The sequence below is a fragment of the Eucalyptus grandis genome, chromosome 1 (assembly GCF_016545825.1).
Source record: "Eucalyptus grandis isolate ANBG69807.140 chromosome 1, ASM1654582v1, whole genome shotgun sequence".
Taxonomy (NCBI): Eukaryota; Viridiplantae; Streptophyta; class Magnoliopsida; order Myrtales; family Myrtaceae; genus Eucalyptus; species Eucalyptus grandis.
This window is the reverse complement of record NC_052612.1, coordinates 1,895,324-1,915,695: the sequence shown is the minus strand read 5'-3', so window position 1 is coordinate 1,915,695 and position 20,372 is coordinate 1,895,324. Positions and strand designations below refer to the sequence as shown.

Here is a 20,372-nt window from a genome sequence, read left to right as displayed (position 1 = left end):
AGGCCCAACCCAAAAACAGGCCTCTCTCTGTCCCCCTCCCTTGTCTTTCCCAAGAAGCCTCGTCTTCTTCTTCCTCAGATCTCTCTCTCTCTCTCTCCCCTCGATTCTCTGTTCTTAGTAACATTATAGTCTCTCTCTCTCTCTCTCTCTCACTATATTTCTCTATTCCGACAGCCATCTGTCTCTCCCCATGTGATGCGCCTCCTTCCTCTGCGAAAAGAAAGACCAAAAAGGCTGTTCATTCTCCCCCTTTTACACCCCCCACCTTCCCCTTCCCCTTCCCCTTCCCCCTTCCTCCCCTTCCATTTTATTCCCCCATTTCCACATGAAGATCTGATCTCTCTCTCTCTCTCTTCTCTGTCTGACTTCGCCTGCAAGAATTTGTGTCCCTCTTACAATCCCTAGACAGAGAGGTGCATAAAAATCGAAACTTTCACGCCCCCTTCCAGCTCCTCTCACTCCCCACCCGCCCTGCTCCTTCGTTTCCGTCCATTCTCCGGCTCTCCGCTCTCCCCGGATCTTCCTCGCTCTAGGGTTTTGCCCGCCTCCATCGGCTTCCTTGTAAAGGCGGGATTTTTAAGCTGCGGAAGTTGACCTCCGGGGGTCTTCTCGATTGGGTCGATCGTGTTTGGTCTCTAGGGGTCGCCAGCTTCAAGGTGGATTGCGGGGATTCCTTTGGGTCGCCATGGATAAGGACAAATTGACCGGCCACAGCAGCGGGTTGCCGCCGCCCCCTTCCGGTCGTTTCGCCGGGTTCTCGCCCAATGCCAACGCCTTCTCCGTGAAGCCAGAGCAGCCGTCGGCCGCCGCGAGCTCCTCCTCGTTCCTCCCCATGGCCCAGGGCCAGAACCTGGTCTCCGACTTCAGCCACGACATTAGCCGGATGCCCGACAACCCGCCGAGGAACCGCGGCCACCGCCGCGCCCATTCCGAGATTCTCACTCTCCCTGATGACATCAGCTTCGACAGCGATCTCGGGGTCGTGGGGGCCGCGGACGGCCCTTCGTTCTCGGACGATACGGAGGAGGATTTGTTTTCCATGTACCTCGACATGGATAAGTTCAATTCGTCCTCCGCGACTTCGTCGTTTCAGATGGGAGAGCCTTCTTCTGCTCCTATGGCCATGCCGGGTGCTGGGGACTCCGGTTCGGGTGCTGCCCCGTCTTCTGCGGAGAACGTGGCTTCTGGGTCGACTGAGCGGCCGAGAATTAGACATCAGCATAGCCAGTCTATGGACGGGTCGACGAGTATTAAGCCCGAGATGCTTATGTCGGGTTCAGAGGATGCATCTGCTGCAGATGCCAAGAAGGCCATGTCTGCTGCGAAGCTTGCTGAGCTTGCACTGATTGATCCCAAGCGTGCAAAGAGGTAAACAGTGGATCAAGAGAGTTTTTCGATACTTGCTAGCTCTAGCAAGTTGCTGAAGTCAGCGTTTGATATCGCCCCCTTGCATATATAGCATAAACCTGTTGTTGATTGTGTTTTAATAAATGCTTCAATCATTTAGTGTTTGGTATTCAGATGACAAGTATTGACTGCATCGTCTAGACATTAGTTGTACATCTTGGCTCATCACTCGTGATAGATAGTTCTACGGTTGTTGTATGGATGATTTTTAGACAATTCTGGGACCATTCCTGCATGCGAAATAGACGCATGGTTTGCTGAATTATTGATTTGACGTGTAAAGTGGTTTATGTTTGGTGCAAAATATAACCTTGCAAGTTTTTTTTTTTGACTTAATTCTCTGGTTTTAGGAAAAAAAAAATGCTGCCTTAGGTTTGGTTTGCTAATTCATTTGAACTATTTGTACTGACATCAGATGTGTTCTCTCTCCTGTGCTTCTACCTTCACTCGTGTTATTTTGGTGATTGTGAATATGTATATGCGGGGGGCAGCGGTAGTGAGTTTTGATAGGTCTTAAGTTTGAATGCATACAGCTTGTCTCTCCTTCTCAGGACACTATGTGTGCTACACCTCGTGTACATTGGGTAGTCTGCGTATGGCCTATGCTGGTTTGCTTTCAAAGGTGTTAGTTTGACCTGCATGACAATATTATGACCTCTATTCTCATGTAGTGGAAGTCTTAAAATGATGCAATAGAGTAGAGTGCACTTTAATCTGCATGGTGCCTGTATGGGCATAAATTTAAAAGAGGTACTTATTAACAATGAGAACAGTTTACATTTAGGCATTGTACATGGAGAAGGGAGGTTTTAGGTTTTAGGTTTTGAGTTCCGCTGCTCATGTACTTTGATGTGTATTCTGCTTCATTACTGATGCCTGTTGTTTTTCATGAGCTGATGTGCTCTCTTAGAGTTAGTACATCTTCTATAGTACATGATCAAAGGTTGAAAGTTGCTTTAACTAATTAACTGATTGGATGATATTGTAAATGTTTGCAAGAGGAATTCAAACTAGCACAGGATTTTACTATAATGCATTTTTACCTTTCATTCAGAACTACTTAATATAGCTGGTTGCACCTAGAGTAATAGACTTAGAACATTTTCCACATCCATTGCGATAATGTGTGGCTAGAGGTGCTCTGCTGCCTTTTTCCGAGAGTTTTGACTTGAGTCTGTGTTAAGAACCTTGATTAGATAATTGATGAAAGAGTTTGCTTTCTTAATAAGCAGGAAGGTAGAAACACGAAAATGGACTGAAATTGGACTTATTGTCTCCTTGTTAACTTTCCTGGCTGTGAGATTCATGTTACATTTTGATTTTATTCAGGATGTTTATGTTTGCTAAGAATTTCTACTCGTGAAATTCAGAAGCGAGCATATGTTTTCTCCTTTTTTACCTTTCATAGTAAATGTCAAGTGTGAGCTATGCGACACCATATGTTTTTGAATGACCATGAATTTTACTTAATTGTACATATGACACTGTTGAGGGCTTTATGAAATTATGACTCACTTGCAGAGTAACATTTCATGTATATCTACATTTGTATATGCTTTCAGTAGTATTGTAATTTGCTATTTTCTCACTCTTAATGAGGTCTGTTGCAAGTGGGGTTTCTATGGCGTGCTTCAATTTGCTATGAAGTGTGCAAACTAGTTGAAAGTTCAACTGTTTTTGGTCTTATGTTTTGTCCTCTGTCTCTCTTTCTAGAATTAATTATGGTAACTTCTTTTTATCTATGTACTGTAATTATGTAATATCCACATTGTATGCAACTTCAACACCATCCTTTTGGTGATTCAATAGGATCTGGGCAAACAGACAATCGGCTGCAAGGTCAAAGGAAAGGAAGATGCGATACATAGCTGAGCTAGAACGGAAAGTACAAACTTTACAAACTGAAGCAACAACTTTGTCTGCACAGCTGACTCTGCTGCAGGTAGATTGTGTCTTAACTTTTTTTTTTTTGGTCAGAAAATGGTGTCTAATTGGGCAGTCTGAATGTGAGCTGATTTGGTTTGTTCATTGCTCAAAGTGCTACAAAAGCTCCCAGTGACATTTTGTTCTTCTTTTGCTTTTCTCATGTTATCATTCTTGACAAGTGGTGTCGCTTGCGCACTGGCATCATTATCAATATATTCCTTGTTTGGATTATGCAGAGAGACACAAATGGTTTGACTGCTGAGAATAGTGAATTGAAACTGCGGTTGCAAACAATGGAGCAACAAGTTCATTTGCAAGATGGTAAGGCTTGATCTTTGATATGTCCTTCTGTAGTATGGTAACTATTATTAATTTGTTTGCACTTCTGCTTGTCTAGGCCTTTTCTTAAGTTCACACAAGTTAGTACGGCATCATTATAGAACTGTATTGTCTCATTGCTTCTGCATATAAAAGAAAGATGCAGCTGCTTGTTATTAGTTGTATCTTCAGACTGTTGCTTCTTATGTTTTGGTTCTTGTACAAACGACTGCAGTCGTTTGTGTTGCATTAATTAATTCTTTTTGCTTGTAATAATGAAAATAATTGTAGTGATGTTTTGGAATGGAAATAATTAGTATTAAATTTTAATCGAAATTGTGGAATTTCCTAAATTGTTACATAATTCCTAAAACATGAAGTTTTAAATTAGGAAACTTGAATGGATGCAATCTAACCTCAAATGCAATGCAATCTTTTTGATATTTTTTTGTGCATGTGCCTAATCTAGTGATGTTGACCACTTTTACCTGATGTGCATTGCATGGCTAATTGAGCATCTTGAATAATAGTTAAAGGATTCGAGAAAAAAACAGAATTTTCATAAGATGGAAGTTAACTGCTTTGGTGGAAATCAATAAAGTTGCAGTGCCAGAGGTCCTACTAGAAAGATGATGATCAGGAGAAATGACATGATCATCTAAGCATATGATGGATCAATGCACCTGTTTGTTAGTTGTAGGTTTTTTATGGACTGCAAATGAAGTAATGTCCATTGTTCTGACTCCTGTTCCACATTATGTACTAGAATCCTTTGTTTGAAAAAATCTTTTGTGATTTCCTCCAATATCTACTGTCTCACGGAATTTCACAGTATGTGTATATCACAGTAATGTGGTACTTTTAATTAGTCAACAACATGTTCTTCAGCAATCCTCGTGTTAGTCAGATACTCTTTCTTACCATTGTCATTAGCAATTTTTATAAAGTAGGTGATTAGGTGCAAGAGAGTATGGATGTGGGGAATCTGTGTAAATCTGGTATGCAAGATATGCTAGGTTCTGCACAATGATATTGTTGGAATTTAAGTTTGGTACATTTTCCCTTCTCTTGCTCACCCTTTTCAAATGCTCTGTCATCATAATTTTTTTTTGGGGATATCATCGCAATGATTAATTTTTCTGTTTTGCTCTATTTTCTGATATAATGTAGTAATTGTATTTATTTGGACTCTTTGCGCAGCAATTTGAAGTGCTTTACCACAATGATTATGTCTAGTTGCAGTGCTGTCTGGTTCTTGCAGAAGCCATTTCCAGAGAGTTGTCTAAGAGTGTCTGCAAGCATTGTTTTGTTCTGTTTATAATTGTTTCTACAAAGTGTCATTTGGTTTTACTACTTTCACTCTGAGATTCCTCACTTATGGTTCTGTAGCATAGAATTGTATATTGAATTTAATTTGGTAGGAGGTTTGATGAGGCATACCCCTTCTTCTTTGCAGCTTTGAATGAAGCACTCAAAGAGGAGATACAGCATCTGAAGGTACTAACTGGCCAATCTATGCCCAATGGTGGACCCATGATGAACTACCCTTCGTTTGGAAGTGGCCAGCAGTTCTATCCCAACAACCATGCGATGCACACTCTTCTGGCTGCACAGCAGTTTCAACAGTTGCAGATTCAGTCACAGAAGCAGCAACACCAGTTTCAACAGCATCAACTGCATCACCAACTTCAGCAGCAGCAGTTACAGCACGAACAGCAGCAACCAGCTGGGGACTTGAAATTCAGAGCACCTATTCCTTCTCCAAATCAGAAAGATGGTAATGCAGCAGAGTCAAATTCTTCTAAAATGGAGTGAGTAGCTGCCTCTGGGCTTTGTATCAAAAACAGCCGTCTCCTCTTAGTCTGTCACTAGCAGTATTAATTACCATCTGTCATCAGATTAGGCGCATACCCCTCCCTTTGGAAAATTCAAAAAAAAAAAAAAAAAAAAAAAAAAAAAAAGTAGGACAAGATTTAGGCTTTTCATGGGACACATACTGTTGAATGCATTTATTTGTTTATTTTTTGTTGCCATGCTGTTTAAATCTTTGATCTGGATTCAAGTTTCTCATAGTAGGTTTGCTTTGTGAATTAGTTACTTGTTGGGTACCTGTAGTGATTCAGTATAACTGAGAATTTTAGTCTAAATTGCCTGCTTCTAAATTGCCGTTTACCCTTTTTGCTGTGAAGTTTGAGGAAGTGGAATCCAGATTTACTTAGTGTGGACTTGGCTGACTGTATCTACCCTTGGTCGTAAAATTTCTTCATTTCTTTTTACTTACGATCTGTAACTGCATTTCCGAAATTGCACATGGAACAAAAATCAGGTAATCTGATTTTTCTGATGAGTAACTCAATATCACAGCAATGAAGAATATTTCTATGAGCAGGCCATTCTGTTTTCAAAAAGGGGGACAGAGGTTTCTGTTCCTAGATGAAGCGTTAAACTATGAGGCGGACCACATCCTTAGTTTCCTTGTTTAACTAGCTAGTCATTCCTCTTGACATTTTTGGGAAGGTCTTACATGCTGAAGGGCCAAGTAAGAAAAAACTTTGAGAGAGTCGACAGTAAGCATTCTGCAGTTATCTTTATCCATACACTATGCGTGTGTCGTCTTATCCCTATTCGTTTTGCCAATCAAATAGAGAACTTCTCTACTCAGGGAACATGGTTCCTCTGAGTGTACTGTTTTATACATCTGAGTTCAAATGCAGCTTTCTTTACAGATCAAAAGATGAGAACGAGGGGATTATTGTCTGCACCGTTCAGATGTGTGCTTGAACAAGCTTTCTTTTGTTATATGTTGAGAGGGCATGCATACTTATGGATCCTAAGTGTGAACCTAACCATTGGCGACATATAGTAAGTAAATTGATCAATCTTGGTTGGCAATATTTCAATGTTCGATCACAGACTTGACTGCAAGTCTGCAACCACCAATTGACAACTTTTCCACGTCGGGGTCACCGTTATCCAGAAGCTTGGGCAGGGGAGGAAGTGCGAGGACATTAAAATGCAGAATTGAGCGGTGATGACATCGCGACCTCTGATTATAACGGTAGGACATAAGAGAATCCAGGAAAATAACATGCTAAGGGTTTCCCTAGGCGGGGTAACTAATTGCTTTGTAGTAGCACGACCAAGTTTGGTAAGGCGTACTCCTGACCAAAGGAAAGCACAAAAAATGCATGAGAAGGCAAAGAAGGCAAACTCTCAGGGATAAGGTAGGGTGGCAATGTGGTTATGAGCCACAGTTCCAATCCAAAGCTTCCCATTGGCTTCCCTTACTTCACTAGCTAACTTCATAACCGTACCCTTCCTATCCTCAAGAACTTCCAAGATCTCTCCTTCCTCGTTGAACAGCGAGATGACCGTGTACATTCGCATCCCCATTGGCCTCGCCAAGATGCTCAATTTTATTGGCAATCTGAAGTAGATGCTCTTAAACCATGGATTGTGACTGAGAAGCTCTTGTGCCGGCGTCCTGCAACAATCTATGGCCACCCAGAACTGCCCTTTCTCGTTAATCCTCACATTGTCTGGATAGCCCGGAAGATCAGCGAGGACTTCAGTTGTCCCGGTCTTTGGACCCTCCAGCCAGTACTTCATCAGCCTGAGATGCAACTCTAAATTTAATCAGTCTGAGGTGGCACGATGCCTCAGGTAGTCCGTTTCACAACGGTACTTCATAATTTCTACACAAGTGTGCATAGATAATCCTAACGGGGAAGCAAACCGAAATCATCAGAAGCAAAATCTAGAACTTCATGGTGGTTGAACAGAGAGTGCACGTTATATCTGCAGTTGTGGTAGCAATGGATTACCTGCAATTGGTGGTCTCAGTGAAGAGGAGGAAGTTTTGGTTCCTGGACAGTTGGATTCCATTGGGGAAGGCCAAGCCTTCCAAAACGACATGAGTCGTATTAGTGGGAGGGTCGTACCTTAGGATCCTGCCAGTTGCTTCTCCTTCCAGCAGTATATAAAAATGGTTCCTTCACAATAAAACAATCGCATTTCCACACTTACAATGAAAAATTTGAAACCCAAAAGACTTAAAAGTGCTCGTGCAGAACCATTACTTCTTTGAACAAAATGCTTATGTTGATCGTAGTGTATTTTGAACCACAAAATTGAAAAAAAGAATGAAAAAAGAGAGAATGCGGGTGCAAAGTGATTTTCTCAGAAATTATTTTGTAAAAGAAAAAAAAAAGATGAGTACATGGGAATGTATTATGTATTTAACTTACACCCTGTCATATCTGGTGCTAGTATCAGTGAAGAAGATGGAGCCATTGCTGTGGAGGTCGAGATCATTTGCAAAGAGAATGGGTTGACCATGCACATGTGTGGCCAAGGGAGTTGCATATCCTCCTTCTGGTCCAACCACCAGCAGCCCAAAATAGGCATCTGCTATGTAAAGCTGTCCAGTCTCCTTGTTGAACCTCAGCCCTAGAGGCCTCCCACACTTCTTCTCCACCTTCCATTGCTTTGGTGTGGTCGAGTCCACACCTTTTGCGCATACTTTCTCTGACCTAATAATTCTCATTAATGTCACTCCCAAATTCACATGGCAGCTTGTTGATATTACATGAAATGTTCCATGCTATAGTAGAATTTGATGGCATTTAGCATGCATTTGCATTGACATGATGGCAATTGTATCTAATCGTCTCTTCAGTTGTAAAGTGGTGCATTTAAAGATTTATTTTTGGATCGCATACATGTCAAGATCAAATCATTTGCATCTTATCCTTCGGTTAGTAACTAAATATATGCTCGAGTATGGAACCATTGTACTGTGGACTTTTGAAAGGAGTTCCAATGCTCTCTGTTGTCAATGAGCAGTAATATAACTAGAGAGCACTCACCAATTTGGAGTTACGAAAGCAAATGTCTCCCACCCACTGCCTTCCCCCATCCACCTAACGACCCGCCCGTCGGCTAGGCCGGTGTAAGGCCCGCGTCCCGACGGGTCGAACTCCAAGGACTCAGGCCCAAAGACTTGGCCTGCAAACTCCAACTTCCCAAACCGCAGCTTGCTCTGGTTGTCTCTAGGCCAACTTTCCATGACCCTCTTGTAAGGTGCAATGGCATGCCTCACAGGCCTGAACTCATGCCCTCCCACTGGCCCCATATTGAATGGGTCCACCATGCAAAACCCTAACAATGCTACTGCAACAACATACACTAGCAACTGTTGCAGTGAAGTCTCATCTTTGAGGGAACCCTTCTTCTCCATCTTTCTCCAGAGGGCTCCAAATGCAAAAGGACAGAGGGGTTTCCACTCTTTGTGGGTGTTCTTGAATATGAGGGTTGTGATGTGAAATTGGGCAGTCGATTGTGGTGATTGGTAGGGATTGATATGATAAAGAGAAGGGTGACCTTAGGGATAACATGCATTGTCCGTGAGGGGATTGAAAGTGTTTGCGTGGGAGTAGGTGGTCTGTCGTCGGTCATGCTCATGGATTGTGTGTTCATCCGTTTTTCCTTGTTTGAAGAGAAACCAGCACGAAACCAACTTTTCCATTTGAGAAAGTGGCCAAGATTAGCCAAATTTGGTGTGACATGGAATCTTGGCTGGCCCAAAGGATACCTAATGGGGTTTGCACAAAAAAATTATTTTTCTTTCTTTTTCCTTTTTTATAACATAGGTATTTAAATCGTTGCATTGACTAATCTCTAGGAATGCATGTGATCCACCATGCCCATATGCATATGCAAAATTTTATCTATAAAGTGACACAAAAGATCTTTAAAGTTATTTTGAATGAGAGACGCTGTGATTTGAATATGAGATTAGTAACATTTAAATAAAATGCTTCACCATTGTACTAAATCTTGGAAGTTACTCGGTGCCTTGTACCATTTGTCTGTTAGTTATTTCAATGCATCTATTAGTTGATACTACGTACAGAATAATCTCTTTATGACTCGAGACCAGTTTCTTCAGCAAACAATATCTGGGCGGGGCTACTCAAATGAATGGGGATGCAGAGGTTGTTACACGTAAACGTTCCGCATTAAAAGCCTTGCAAGGAGAACATTGCCAAGAGAAGTTTTTGTTGAGTGATCAATCTTGGGATGTCTTGCCATAAAGCGCCCTACAAGGCTAGAACCATCCTCGGTTTTAATGACAAAGGTTAAAAGTTCCAATGGAGGCTTGGTTATCAATGGAAACATGGCTAAGATGTGACTTGCATCTATATATTTGTGATGTTAATGCGTTCATTGGAAGTTGAAACTGTTATTCTGCCGCCTCTTTATTCTTGTGCTAGATCCAAGTATCATACACAAGGGAAGAATGAGATGATCCAATGCAGTGGCCGGCACAGAAATCTAGCTTGGAGGGGGCAAGATGAAAGAAATTTCAATTCACAATACTTAGCTAGGGTACGATCCGAAGAAACTTTTCATGGGATTGCATGCAAGGGTGAGCATACCGGATTGTTTGGACTAGATTGGACTTAACTAGTTTGGTTCGATTCTTGGAAGTGTTGGTCCGGTTCCCGGTTTCATAAAAATAGAATTGGTAATTTTCGGTTAGTTCCCGGTTTTGGGAGAAACTGGATCGATGGACCAAATCAACAATTTTTTTTAAAAAAAATAACAATAAACCCTAAAATTATAATAACTCTAGTATTATTTATTTATTTTTATTTTTTTGCTAAGTGGCTAGTTTCATTATACCGAACTAGACCCAACCGGTCAGTCCAATCCGGTTCCTAGTTCCTAAGTGGAACCATGCAACTAAAAAGCAAGGGCAACAGCCGTAGTAAGCCCCTCAATCCATCATTGATTTGTTGGAAGATACAACGCACATATCATCTATGGAACCAATGAAGAGTAAAATTCATATAGACTACTGTCAAGATAGATAATTTTTCTGTGTTGAGCTATATATATTACCGTGCAAGTTTTATGATCAGATTAAGTGCAGACTTTTATTTCAAATTAGCTTATCTTTATGTACGGATGGAACATTTAAATGAGCATAATCCTCAAAAGACGGAAAAAATGGAGCAAGATTTTAAGAAAAAAAGCCAGCCAAAGTTTTATAAAACATAAGGAGAGAGATTCAGATGTCTAATCCATGCGAACTCTTTTAAGAGAATCTTTGTGGCATATTTTGCCATAATCATTTCTCAAAGGATGATTGTGATGGGGCAACTAATTCTTAATCATAATCTAATAAGACATAAATATTTCATTGCAGCTCAGTGAGAGTGCACATTTTCACCCTAAATTAAACTTGGAGCCACAATCTTGCTGAGTCCTGTGTTGGAATTCAGACTAGTGCACTCATATAAGAAAATTTTGCTTCTCATTCCAAACCATCTCAGTTTTCTAAGAGAAAAGGCTAAGTTGGCGTTGGTCCATTATTTCTAATTCATGTACCATGGTCATGCTCACTTAATCTTCTTTTTAGCCACATATTGATACACTCAAAGGGGATCTATCTTCTTGCTCCTTTCCAAATTCTATTGTCATTTCTTTAGAAGAAGAGACACTTTTTACACTCATGCGCACCTAATTCATATGGATACATCACACTAAACAGGATAAACATAATTCAATGGTTTGACAAGCTTTTGACCTACATAAAATGGATGCATTGATTTGTCAAAAATTCCTAATTATCTCCTTTTCAAGTCATCTCCCGTCATGTGTGTCAATAGGGAAAAAATGGCAACGTCCCCTCAATGCAGAAGTTTTTATGATCCAAAATAACCGACATAATACCGAATGGACTCGGAGCATTTGTGGTCAAATTTATCCACGCTTCATGTCCAAACTCCCTAGCCATAATTGTAATCCGCATCTACTTGATTACTCCCACAGGTAATTTAAAAAAAAAAAACTATATTTCTTGTGCAAATTTTTTTCAAAGTATAAACAAATGAAATCAAGATTAACTAAGTCCAAAGAAAAATGCTTTCTTCTTTTGCACTTCAAAATTGACAATTCTCATCTGCGAAATCCATAGAAAAGGCTAGAAGAAACAACAACCAAAATAGGCCAGCAAAGGTTCAAAACTAATGTCAATTCCCAAGTACCCTTCTCATCCAGGGCCAGCAGGACACCGACAACAACGACCCATACAAGCAATCGTTACATTCTCTCTATGGTCGAACGTTAGAATCTTCATCTGCCTTGCTCGGTCGTTCTTCCACCCCATAAAGATCGTTTCTTTAAGCATCTACCCCCTAAAAATTGTTGGCGAAATAAAAGTACAATTCTTGGAAAGCAAAAGAGAAAGGAGAGAGAAAAGGAATGACAGCAAATGAATGGGGGAGGTCTCCCCTTGAGCTGTCGATGAAGCTTCCCGTCTTGACTTGGATAAATCATGACCCGAAACCCAAAATGAGTCCTTGACTACATATATGATCTGTTTACCTTGTTATGCGACAGACCCATGTTCTGAAATCTCTCCTCAACGGCTAAAGGTTCGATTTTTTCTTCCTTTTCCCCACTTCTCGTTTGTACAGCACGAGACATGTGACTCATGCATCTTGATCCTCATTTGTCATGGTTTCTTGAAGCGTCTCTTTGTCCTTTTGCGGTGTAATCGCTCGGTTTTCTGCGCATGTTATGCATTTTTCTGTTGATTTTGGTTTGCACTTCCACGTGCGGGCGATTCTTTTTCTGGGTCGAGATGATTGTTAATCTTGATTCGAGGCTGAGCCCTGATATTGAAATTGGATGATCCGTCTGATTGCGGTGGTGGCGGCAGGTTAAGCTGGTTTCTTGTGTTGATTCTGTTTGCTTATTATTAAGCTGAATTCCGGGCGTTTGATCTGCTCCTTTCTCCATGTGATTTCATTCGCGGGTGCAAGCTGTGTTTGTGTGTTTTTTGGTCTTACAATCTTGTTCTAATGTTCAAGATATCAGCAGAGCTTCAGGTTGCTTTTTGGGTTTTGGCTGTTAATCCTTTTCTATTGAAATGGATGCAGGTCTAACTTTTCTTCTTAAATATCTGTTTTCTTTTCTGGGTGAAGAATTTTGAAAATCATAGCAAGACACTGAGGTAGATGTCAAGCATGTTCTATACAGACTGCCCTTTTTCTCGATGGGGTGTAGATCATTATGTGCCAAAGAAACCTTAAGGAAGATTTTGCACGAAAAAGTTTGGTTTACTGATGTGCTTTTGGGTTCTCCATATTTTGGAAGGAGTGATAATAGTTGACTAATGTGTACATGGCAACCTGTTTCTGATAGCTCCTTTTGTTGATAAGTTGCTCAAGCCTTCAGAAGTTTCTTCTCGAGCACTTGGCACAATCATCAGATGTACTCTGAAGATTGTTCTGTCCCTTTAGGTAATCATTGGATCGATTTGCGTCTCTGTGGATATGTAGGTTGGTAAAAGTGTTCGAACTTGGAAGGCTGTTGCCCTCAATCTTCTTGATTAGGTATAAGTAAACAAAAGAAAAGATCAGTTCACCAATTTACTCTCTAACATGTGTGTACTAGTATTCTGTATTCCTACTTTGAGAGGCATGGACACTTTGCTAAGTGGTCTCTTTTTCCTGTCTCTGTTTGTCCCTACTGCTATTATGATATTATGAGTAAAGCAAAATCGGTTCACAAAAGGAACATGCTTGTATTTGACGGCAGGGACCTTTCTGCCCTCCATGCAATATTAGGCAAAACAATACATTTAGAGGATCAGTAGATTTTTAGTGTTTCTCACCTCCTTATCTCGGTGGTGAAACAACATATTCATCATTTGTGCTATTTCTTAATGTTCTTTGTAATCTTGAATTATTTGATGGTGCAGTCAGTCAGTGGAAATGGGCAGCCATGCTGACGCAAATGATCCTCAGTGGATAGAGAAAGTCAAGTCAGAGGGAGCTGTTCCATGCCTTGATCCTGATAACTGTCCAAACGGATGGGCTTCTCCACCTGGAGACAAATTTATGGTTAGAGGTCCAGAATATTTTGCAAACAGGGTCAAAATTCCCGCTGGCGAGTATCTCTTGAAGCCTCTTGCATTCGATTGGATTAAAAGCTCTTCAAAAGTCTGGGAGGTCATGAAAAATCCAAATAGCCGTGTGAGGAAGGCCATCGAAACTGAATTTCCAGACGGGGACAGACCCTTTGTATGGGCTTTTAATCTCCAAGTGCCAAGCAAGGATAACTATAGTGCTGTTGCGTATTTTGTAGCCAAGGAACCTATTCAAGAGGGTTCCCTGGTGGACCAGTTCTTAAAGGGTGATGATGTGTATAAAAATTCACGTCTCAAAATGATTGCAAACATTGTGAAGGGTCCTTGGATAGTTAAAAAGGCAGTTGGAGAGCAGGCTATTTGCATAATTGGACGTGCCCTTACCTGTAAATATGTTGTATCGGACAATTTTATAGAAGTGGATGTCGATATTGGGTCCTCGATGGTTGCCAGTGCGATTGTTCACTTGGCATTTGGCTACATTACAACACTGACAGTTGATTTGGCTTTCCTTATTGAGAGCCAGACGGAGTCGGAGCTACCAGAAAGAATCTTGGGCGCCGTTAGATTCTCAGAGCTGGACCCTGCTTCGGCTAGGCCAGTGGAACTGTTTGATGGTACTGATGTAAATTTACAGTCGTCTCTTTCCACTAGATGGTGGAGGTCCATCGGTCAAGGGTTTTCCAATTTAATTCATCAAGGCTCCCAGGACAGCTCTCCTTCTGGATCAGTGCACAGTAATGGCATTGGCAGTGATAACAAGAATGATATATTAGGAAAATGGTAAGCTGTTCAGGCATGTTTTGATGGGTGATACTGGTCTAATAGCTTGTTATTTCTTTGTTCTTATTTCTTATGCATTTCCACAGAGAAAATCAATTTTGCTAGCATAAGATTTGCTACACCTTCTCGTTAGCACTCTTCTTTAGCACTCCTATTACCTATTAAAGGAGATCTTTTGACACAAGAACTTTATAAAGAACTAGTCAAGGTGCTCTTTTTCAGGGAGATCTTCACTCCTTTTGAAAAGATGACAATTGCTTAGATATCACCCTTAGGACTCCCACCAGAAAAGAGTTCACCTTGGGTCCAACTTTGGACCTGACTAGAAGGTCTTCAAGTTTGTAATTGGAATTACACTTGCGTTTCTGTGGCTGTATCTGATGCTTGCCAGTGCCACAATATTTGTAGTGGGAAGTCAATTCAAGTGTTCGGACTCTTGAAACATCATCCATGTGTCACTGAGGCCTTTTGTTTTCAAATTAACTAGGACTTATTCTGCTATTTACTGGTCTAGGCACACTCTGCATTCCACAAAACTGCTAATTTGGTGATCTATTCATTCGAAACTTTCTTTCCTTTCTTCAGCAAACTAAATTGCTGCAGAGAGTGCATGTGTGAGAGAAAGAGAGATGCATCGCCAGCCTTTTCTGTTTGTTGATAATGTATCAGCTTTTGGTGTATATTGGTTTCATGCAGATTATATATGCCACATGCAGAGTTGATGTTGATTTCTGGAAGCATTTATTGCTATCAAAGACTATGTCTACTTATGAAGAATTTGGGGACGTCTGAGCTGACATGTACTGCTTTGCGCTTGCTCATGCTGTCCGATACTTCATTCATCTGTAGAGTAGATCATATGGCTGAGGACTGACAATGATTCTTTTGTCTACCCATCTTCGACGTCTGCAAGGGCCTTGTATTTATGTGTTAACAACTTTGAATTGAATGAAAACTGATATGCCCTTCAGTTTGTGAATATGATGCAGCAATACATATGTAAGTGTGTTTATTTTTCTAATAGAGGGTTTAGTTCTGAGTAGATGGATTGGTGTAGGTGATGGCTAGGATTTGGTTCCACCCCCCTCTTCTCTTATTATGTCCATCTTATGAATTCTCTCTATTTGTCAATCACCTCGTTCTACCAACTCATTAAGTAGTAATGCTAGGAAATGGAAAGATTTGGATCATGAAATTGATTTATAAAGTCACGGCCAATTTTAATAGATATTCAAAATAAACATCATTCATTCTAAAAATTTTGAATTTTGAATTCATTCCATTTAGTCGTAAATTTTTTAGTAAATATCCCAAGAAGCCTTCTTCCTGAAGAGTGGATGTATTATTCAAGTACGCGGCAGCGTCACGTCAGGGTGCCTATCGAATTTAACTAATGAAATTAATAGAAGAGAATGATAGGACGTTGGTACGATTAGTTTGATGCATCCCTTTATTGGTCAATTTTTTAGTTCAAACCAATCTTTCCAAGTGTTAAGCGGTGACGCTACGCTTCAAGCCCTTTTAAGAACTGTCAAGATGTAACCAATACCAGGACAAAATTCTTGCACATCTTAGAAGATAATCAACATTGAAGAAAGAAACCAATAGTTCAAGAAAGCCTGAAAAAGACCATTCAGAATTTTCAATTTCTCTCATCAAAGGAGTCCAATCTCCTAATTGCGTCGCTTTTGATCAAAACTGAAACAGAAATCTACTCAAGATGTTGTCCAAACATAATCTCCGTAGATGGCTGGAATCCTTGCAAAGCGCAAATCAGAAAAGGCTGACCTAAGCCGATATGCTGCAACTACCAAATCATGAATATGCTGCTTGGGTTGCTAAGTGCAAGAGCCTGTGAAAGTCTTCTGCTAAATCAGTAGATAGACGAAGCACGTATATTATCAGACACGAACAACACGAGATCTGGACACCATCTTCCCAGGAGCATTGATGGAGCTAGTGAAGGCCAACAACCGAGCCATGTGCCCACAAAATGTCTTACTCGCAACAACTATAGAGGCTCAAGAAAGGCCACGATTTCCTTTTTGTTTACACACTCCTCTGTAATCAAAACCTGTGCGTACATTCATCACTTGCCAAAAGAACATAGTTGCAGAGAGAGACATTGCGCAGAATCTCAACGTTCATCAGACCATTTGACACTATAATAGTGGAGAAAGAGAACGAAAGCATCGCAAGTGATCTTGATAACTCGCTGGACTACATCAATATGCAGGAGAACCGGACAGGAAAGACTGATGACCAGAACGACGAAAAAGTTGCATGCATGATTAACGCAAAGACAGAAGGTGTAACATGTGCTTGCTTATTGTTAGCTAGCGTCATGCATACAAAATTATCACCAATTATCCGACTTAAAAGTTTCCGTTCATTGCCGCAGCTTCAACAGTGAGCATTTGATTGTGTGAAGAGGGGAGACACGGCAGCCGGGAGCAGGGAATCCTACTAACACGAGCATAAAAAGCATGAACTCCAACAAGTTCTGGAAATAGTTTTATTAGTAATGCAGCCAACAAAGGTGTTAAAAAACCTTTTACAACTATTCCTAATTCATTACAACGGTTTCACGCGGGGGTAGGTAAGCACGAAAGAAAAAAGCAGTGCCACCGCAACAAAAGAAAAAAGTAATTTTGTCCTGGAAATTAATCTGCTTGATCCGGAAGCAAGCAAAGAAAGAAACCCAAGCATATACTATAAAGAGAGAGAAAGAGAGGGGCAACGCAACTTCATGAAGAATCAATATTTCATGACAAAGCTTCATGGTTCGATAGCTACTTGAATCAGTATGACTAGTCAAGGTTGCAAGAAAATCACTTAAATCATGGTTCGATAGCTACTTTAATCAGGTTGATTGGTCGAGCTTGCAAGAGAATCACCATCTAAGTGATCCCCATCATAAAAGTATCACCTGAAGGCCATCATCCCTTAAATTATTAATGTTCCATCATCCCTTAAATTATTAATGTTCTTCGAACAACTTGCCAAATGAATATATCCGAACGTTTCAAACAACCAAGCCACGGAATATCAAGATTATGGCCCAACTAAATATTGTCATTAAGAATAAGAAAGCTTCCTCATTTGCCAACATAACTGAAGTAGATAGTCAACTGTATAATATGCACCACAAAAGGAAGCAATGACAACCATCTGCTAGTGTAATAATGCAGACAAATGGTATCAGTACCATACAACAGAGTGATTTACCAAAACACATTTACAGAATAGCGGAATCTTCGTGGAGCGAATAAAATCTTGGCAATAAAAAATCACTGTTATATTGTGCATCATGAAAAATCTCAAGTGAGTCAAGCCCTAAGCTAGCTCCCACCCTTACAAGAGAAGAAAGCGGGGCTAAAGGTCACACGAGTTCAACACCTCCAACTGGAAGTGCGGTCATTTGCAAAGTTCTACCATTCCCGGTTGTGACAAATCGCAAAGACGGCAAGGAGGGATCGGTAACAGATTCAATCTCGAGAAAGTTTAAATCATAGGCGCCGGATCGCTTCAAACTATATATGAACACAACCACAACCCATCCCAGCATTGAAACAGCCCAATAACTATTCATTCCATGAATCACACCCCAAGCAACAGCATACCCGACAATGATTCCCGACAAATGCCCAAGAAAACTTGCCTGGGGAACAATGATAGAAGTGAAAATTAGTGACTCGAAAGGCGCAAAACTGATGGGAAGGAAAGGAACCCGAAAAGGTCAAGCTTCGACGAGGGCTGCTTCACGGCGAGAATCGTCATCCACCCGAAAACAACACAGGAATACCCAACAGCCGTGACTCTCCGAAAATGCTCGAGCTTGAACCGATGGATCAATACATGGTAAATCCCCAACACAAGCACCCCTGACAAGATGACCAGCACAAGGGTGTACTCCAGATAATACGCCACGCCAAGACCCATGAGCCCCAGCTGCTCCACCACTCCAAGACTCCAGAGCGCGCTCATGTTGAAGACAAGATGCAAGATGCTAATGTGCGAGAACGCCGAGGTGATTATCCGCCAGTAGTGCCCTTCCACGGCGGCGTCGTAGCTCAGCCCGACATGCGAGTAACCAATCCCCTTCTTCTGAATGAAGAACCATATCGCGCAGCACAATCCTATGACGCAGCTCGTCGCGGGTTTCTCCAAGATCTCGTAAAACAGAGGCTTCCCCATTTACAGAAACCTCAAATCACCTCCTCACTCGCCCACGCATTGGAACTTCCGCGACCCCAAAGAGCACGAGACTTGCCCAATTCCGCTCTCGAATAATTTGGCAAATATCAAGACAACCCAGATCAAGATATCCCAGAACTAGGAACTCGGCTGTCCAGAACCGATCAAAGAGACGCTCTTGAGCAGGATTCCTCTCAATATCTTGGGCTCAAGAAAGGAATCCAAGATGGGTCGATAAAGATTTCTTGCTCTCGAAAGACCGAGAAAGAGCTGATCGAATCTCGAAAATTCGCAGCAGTAACTTCTCACCTTCAAAGTCCCAGTAATGAATCCTCCCGTTCTTCGCGAATTCTAGATTTAACCGGGTCGTCGCGCGCCGTCCAGCTGAGCCTCGCTCGTGCGTATACGAACTCCGGAAGATCGCCACTTCGTTCTTTCGCCTTTGGAATTCTCGTATCTTGCCTCGGACCAGAACCGACTCCACGAGGAGACAGCATTGGGCCACATCTCAAATGGGCTTTAGAATTCTTCCTCGAATTCGACAGTACATCGACACGAGCCGAACTCTAGGACATGAACTGGCGAGGAGGAAGAAAGAAAAGGGGTTTGCAGCCTAATCAAGGACGACTGCTACAGGGCCTTTGAGAGTTTTTTTTGTGAATATCTTAAGGTCGTATTGTTTCTGCAAAGGTTCTTAAAGTCTCTCTTTGTTATGGTTTCATATCATTGACCAAAATGATTTGACTTCTTAAACTAGTGAAAACCTAAAGTACTAGGCATTAAAGAAAAGCACGGTTGCTTAAAGGGGTCATTTTGAAGTCATCTATTAACTGAAAGCTGAGGTTCGGTAATATTAATTAGAATGATTAGCACTCTACAAAACTCTTTTGGTGAAATGGCGACAATGATCGGAACTGTGATGTTAATATGGGAGAAATCGTGTGTTGACAACACGACATGGAAATGGCATGGCATTAGAGTACAGCATGAATGATCAAACATGATAGTGAAAACCTTAAATACTAGGAATTAAGGAAAACACAATTACTTAAAGGGGTCATTTGGAAGTCTATCTATCTATCTATCTATCTATCTATCATCATCATCATTATTATTCGTGATAGATAAGTGAGCATAGCCTAAAAATTATATTATTACTCTCCTATAAAATATGATTCAATCTGACCCCCTAACAAAATAGGAAGCAAACCTATTGGTGGCCTATTTAAACCATAATTATCACCCACATTATTGTATTGGATGACGCAATTTGCTAGCCCATTTTGTACATGCATTTCCGTTCCTAAAATTGTGGAGAATTTTGACCTGTTGAAAATACTTAAATATACTTCTAATTTGAGAATGAGCATGTCACCAAAATGAAGCAACAAAGTTGATTTCTGAAGCAAAGAAATACATGCTTTCGAGTTCACCTCCATAATAACTATAGTAATAATCAAAGAAATTGCAAATTTGAGGCCCAAGAAAATTACCCATAGTTTTGCTTTGAGAAAAGAACACAGTCCTACTGTTTACAGGAATCCCGTAAGCCAATTGCTTGACCAATCACAAATAAATCCACCTACTGAAGCTAGATCTGAGTTGCCTTTAGATGTCACATAAGAATTGAGTTTAATCCAACTAGAAGTAGGGGGTCCAACCACAAACTTATATCTTTTATCCCTCTTGGCAGATAATCTATTTTCTACTAATTGAACAGACGGGATATTGTTATATATCCTAAGATCAGATTCAAAAAGTGTACTTAGAAGGGAAAAGTTTGTCTGAAATAACTTTT

General features: G+C 40.9%; 4 protein-coding genes across 11 annotated transcripts; 2 read left to right on the top strand and 2 right to left on the bottom strand.

Moving 5' to 3' along the window:
* The first annotated feature begins 279 nt into the window (after positions 1-279).
* LOC104435578 (probable transcription factor PosF21) lies at positions 280-5,869 on the top strand. 2 transcript variants are annotated; one of them, XM_010048383.3, is made up of 4 exons: positions 280-1,368; positions 3,217-3,349; positions 3,570-3,654; positions 5,108-5,869. In XM_010048383.3, exons 1-4 carry the CDS (start codon positions 686-688, stop codon positions 5,464-5,466), a joined length of 1,260 nt encoding a protein of 419 aa, XP_010046685.2. In that variant the 5' UTR covers positions 280-685; the 3' UTR covers positions 5,467-5,869. The 2 variants fall into 2 exon arrangements, with proteins under 2 accessions (XP_010046685.2, XP_010046629.2); XM_010048327.3 differs by having other exon boundaries at positions 3,217-3,352.
* A 631-nt stretch (positions 5,870-6,500) lies between these two features.
* Positions 6,501-8,959, bottom strand: LOC104435470 (protein STRICTOSIDINE SYNTHASE-LIKE 13). Its single transcript, XM_010048240.3, has 4 exons — positions 8,520-8,959; positions 7,899-8,183; positions 7,476-7,643; positions 6,501-7,264 (listed from the first exon to the last, which is right to left on the bottom strand). Exons 1-4 carry the CDS (start codon positions 8,888-8,890, stop codon positions 6,865-6,867), a joined length of 1,224 nt encoding a protein of 407 aa, XP_010046542.2. The 5' UTR covers positions 8,891-8,959; the 3' UTR covers positions 6,501-6,864.
* Positions 8,960-11,735: 2,776 nt separating this feature from the next.
* Positions 11,736-15,419, top strand: LOC104435029 (protein ENHANCED DISEASE RESISTANCE 2-like). 7 transcript variants are annotated; one of them, XM_010047991.3, is made up of 3 exons: positions 11,736-12,095; positions 13,431-14,377; positions 15,094-15,419. In XM_010047991.3, coding segments are annotated over exons 1-3 (1,011 nt in total). In that variant the 5' UTR covers positions 11,736-12,032; the 3' UTR covers positions 15,095-15,419. The 7 variants fall into 7 exon arrangements, with proteins under 7 accessions (XP_010046293.2, XP_010046190.2, XP_010046243.2 ...); XM_010047941.3 differs by having other exon boundaries at positions 11,737-12,095; positions 15,074-15,419; XM_010048106.3 differs by lacking the exon at positions 15,094-15,419 and adding an exon at positions 12,885-12,965 and having other exon boundaries at positions 11,737-12,095; positions 13,427-14,381.
* Positions 15,420-17,431: 2,012 nt separating this feature from the next.
* Positions 17,432-19,045, bottom strand: LOC104434927 (RHOMBOID-like protein 13). The gene is given in 2 exon segments (XM_010047799.3): positions 17,432-18,100; positions 18,103-19,045. Coding segments are annotated over 2 exon segments (813 nt in total). The 5' UTR covers positions 18,575-19,045; the 3' UTR covers positions 17,432-17,759.
* Positions 19,046-20,372: the final 1,327 nt, after the last annotated feature.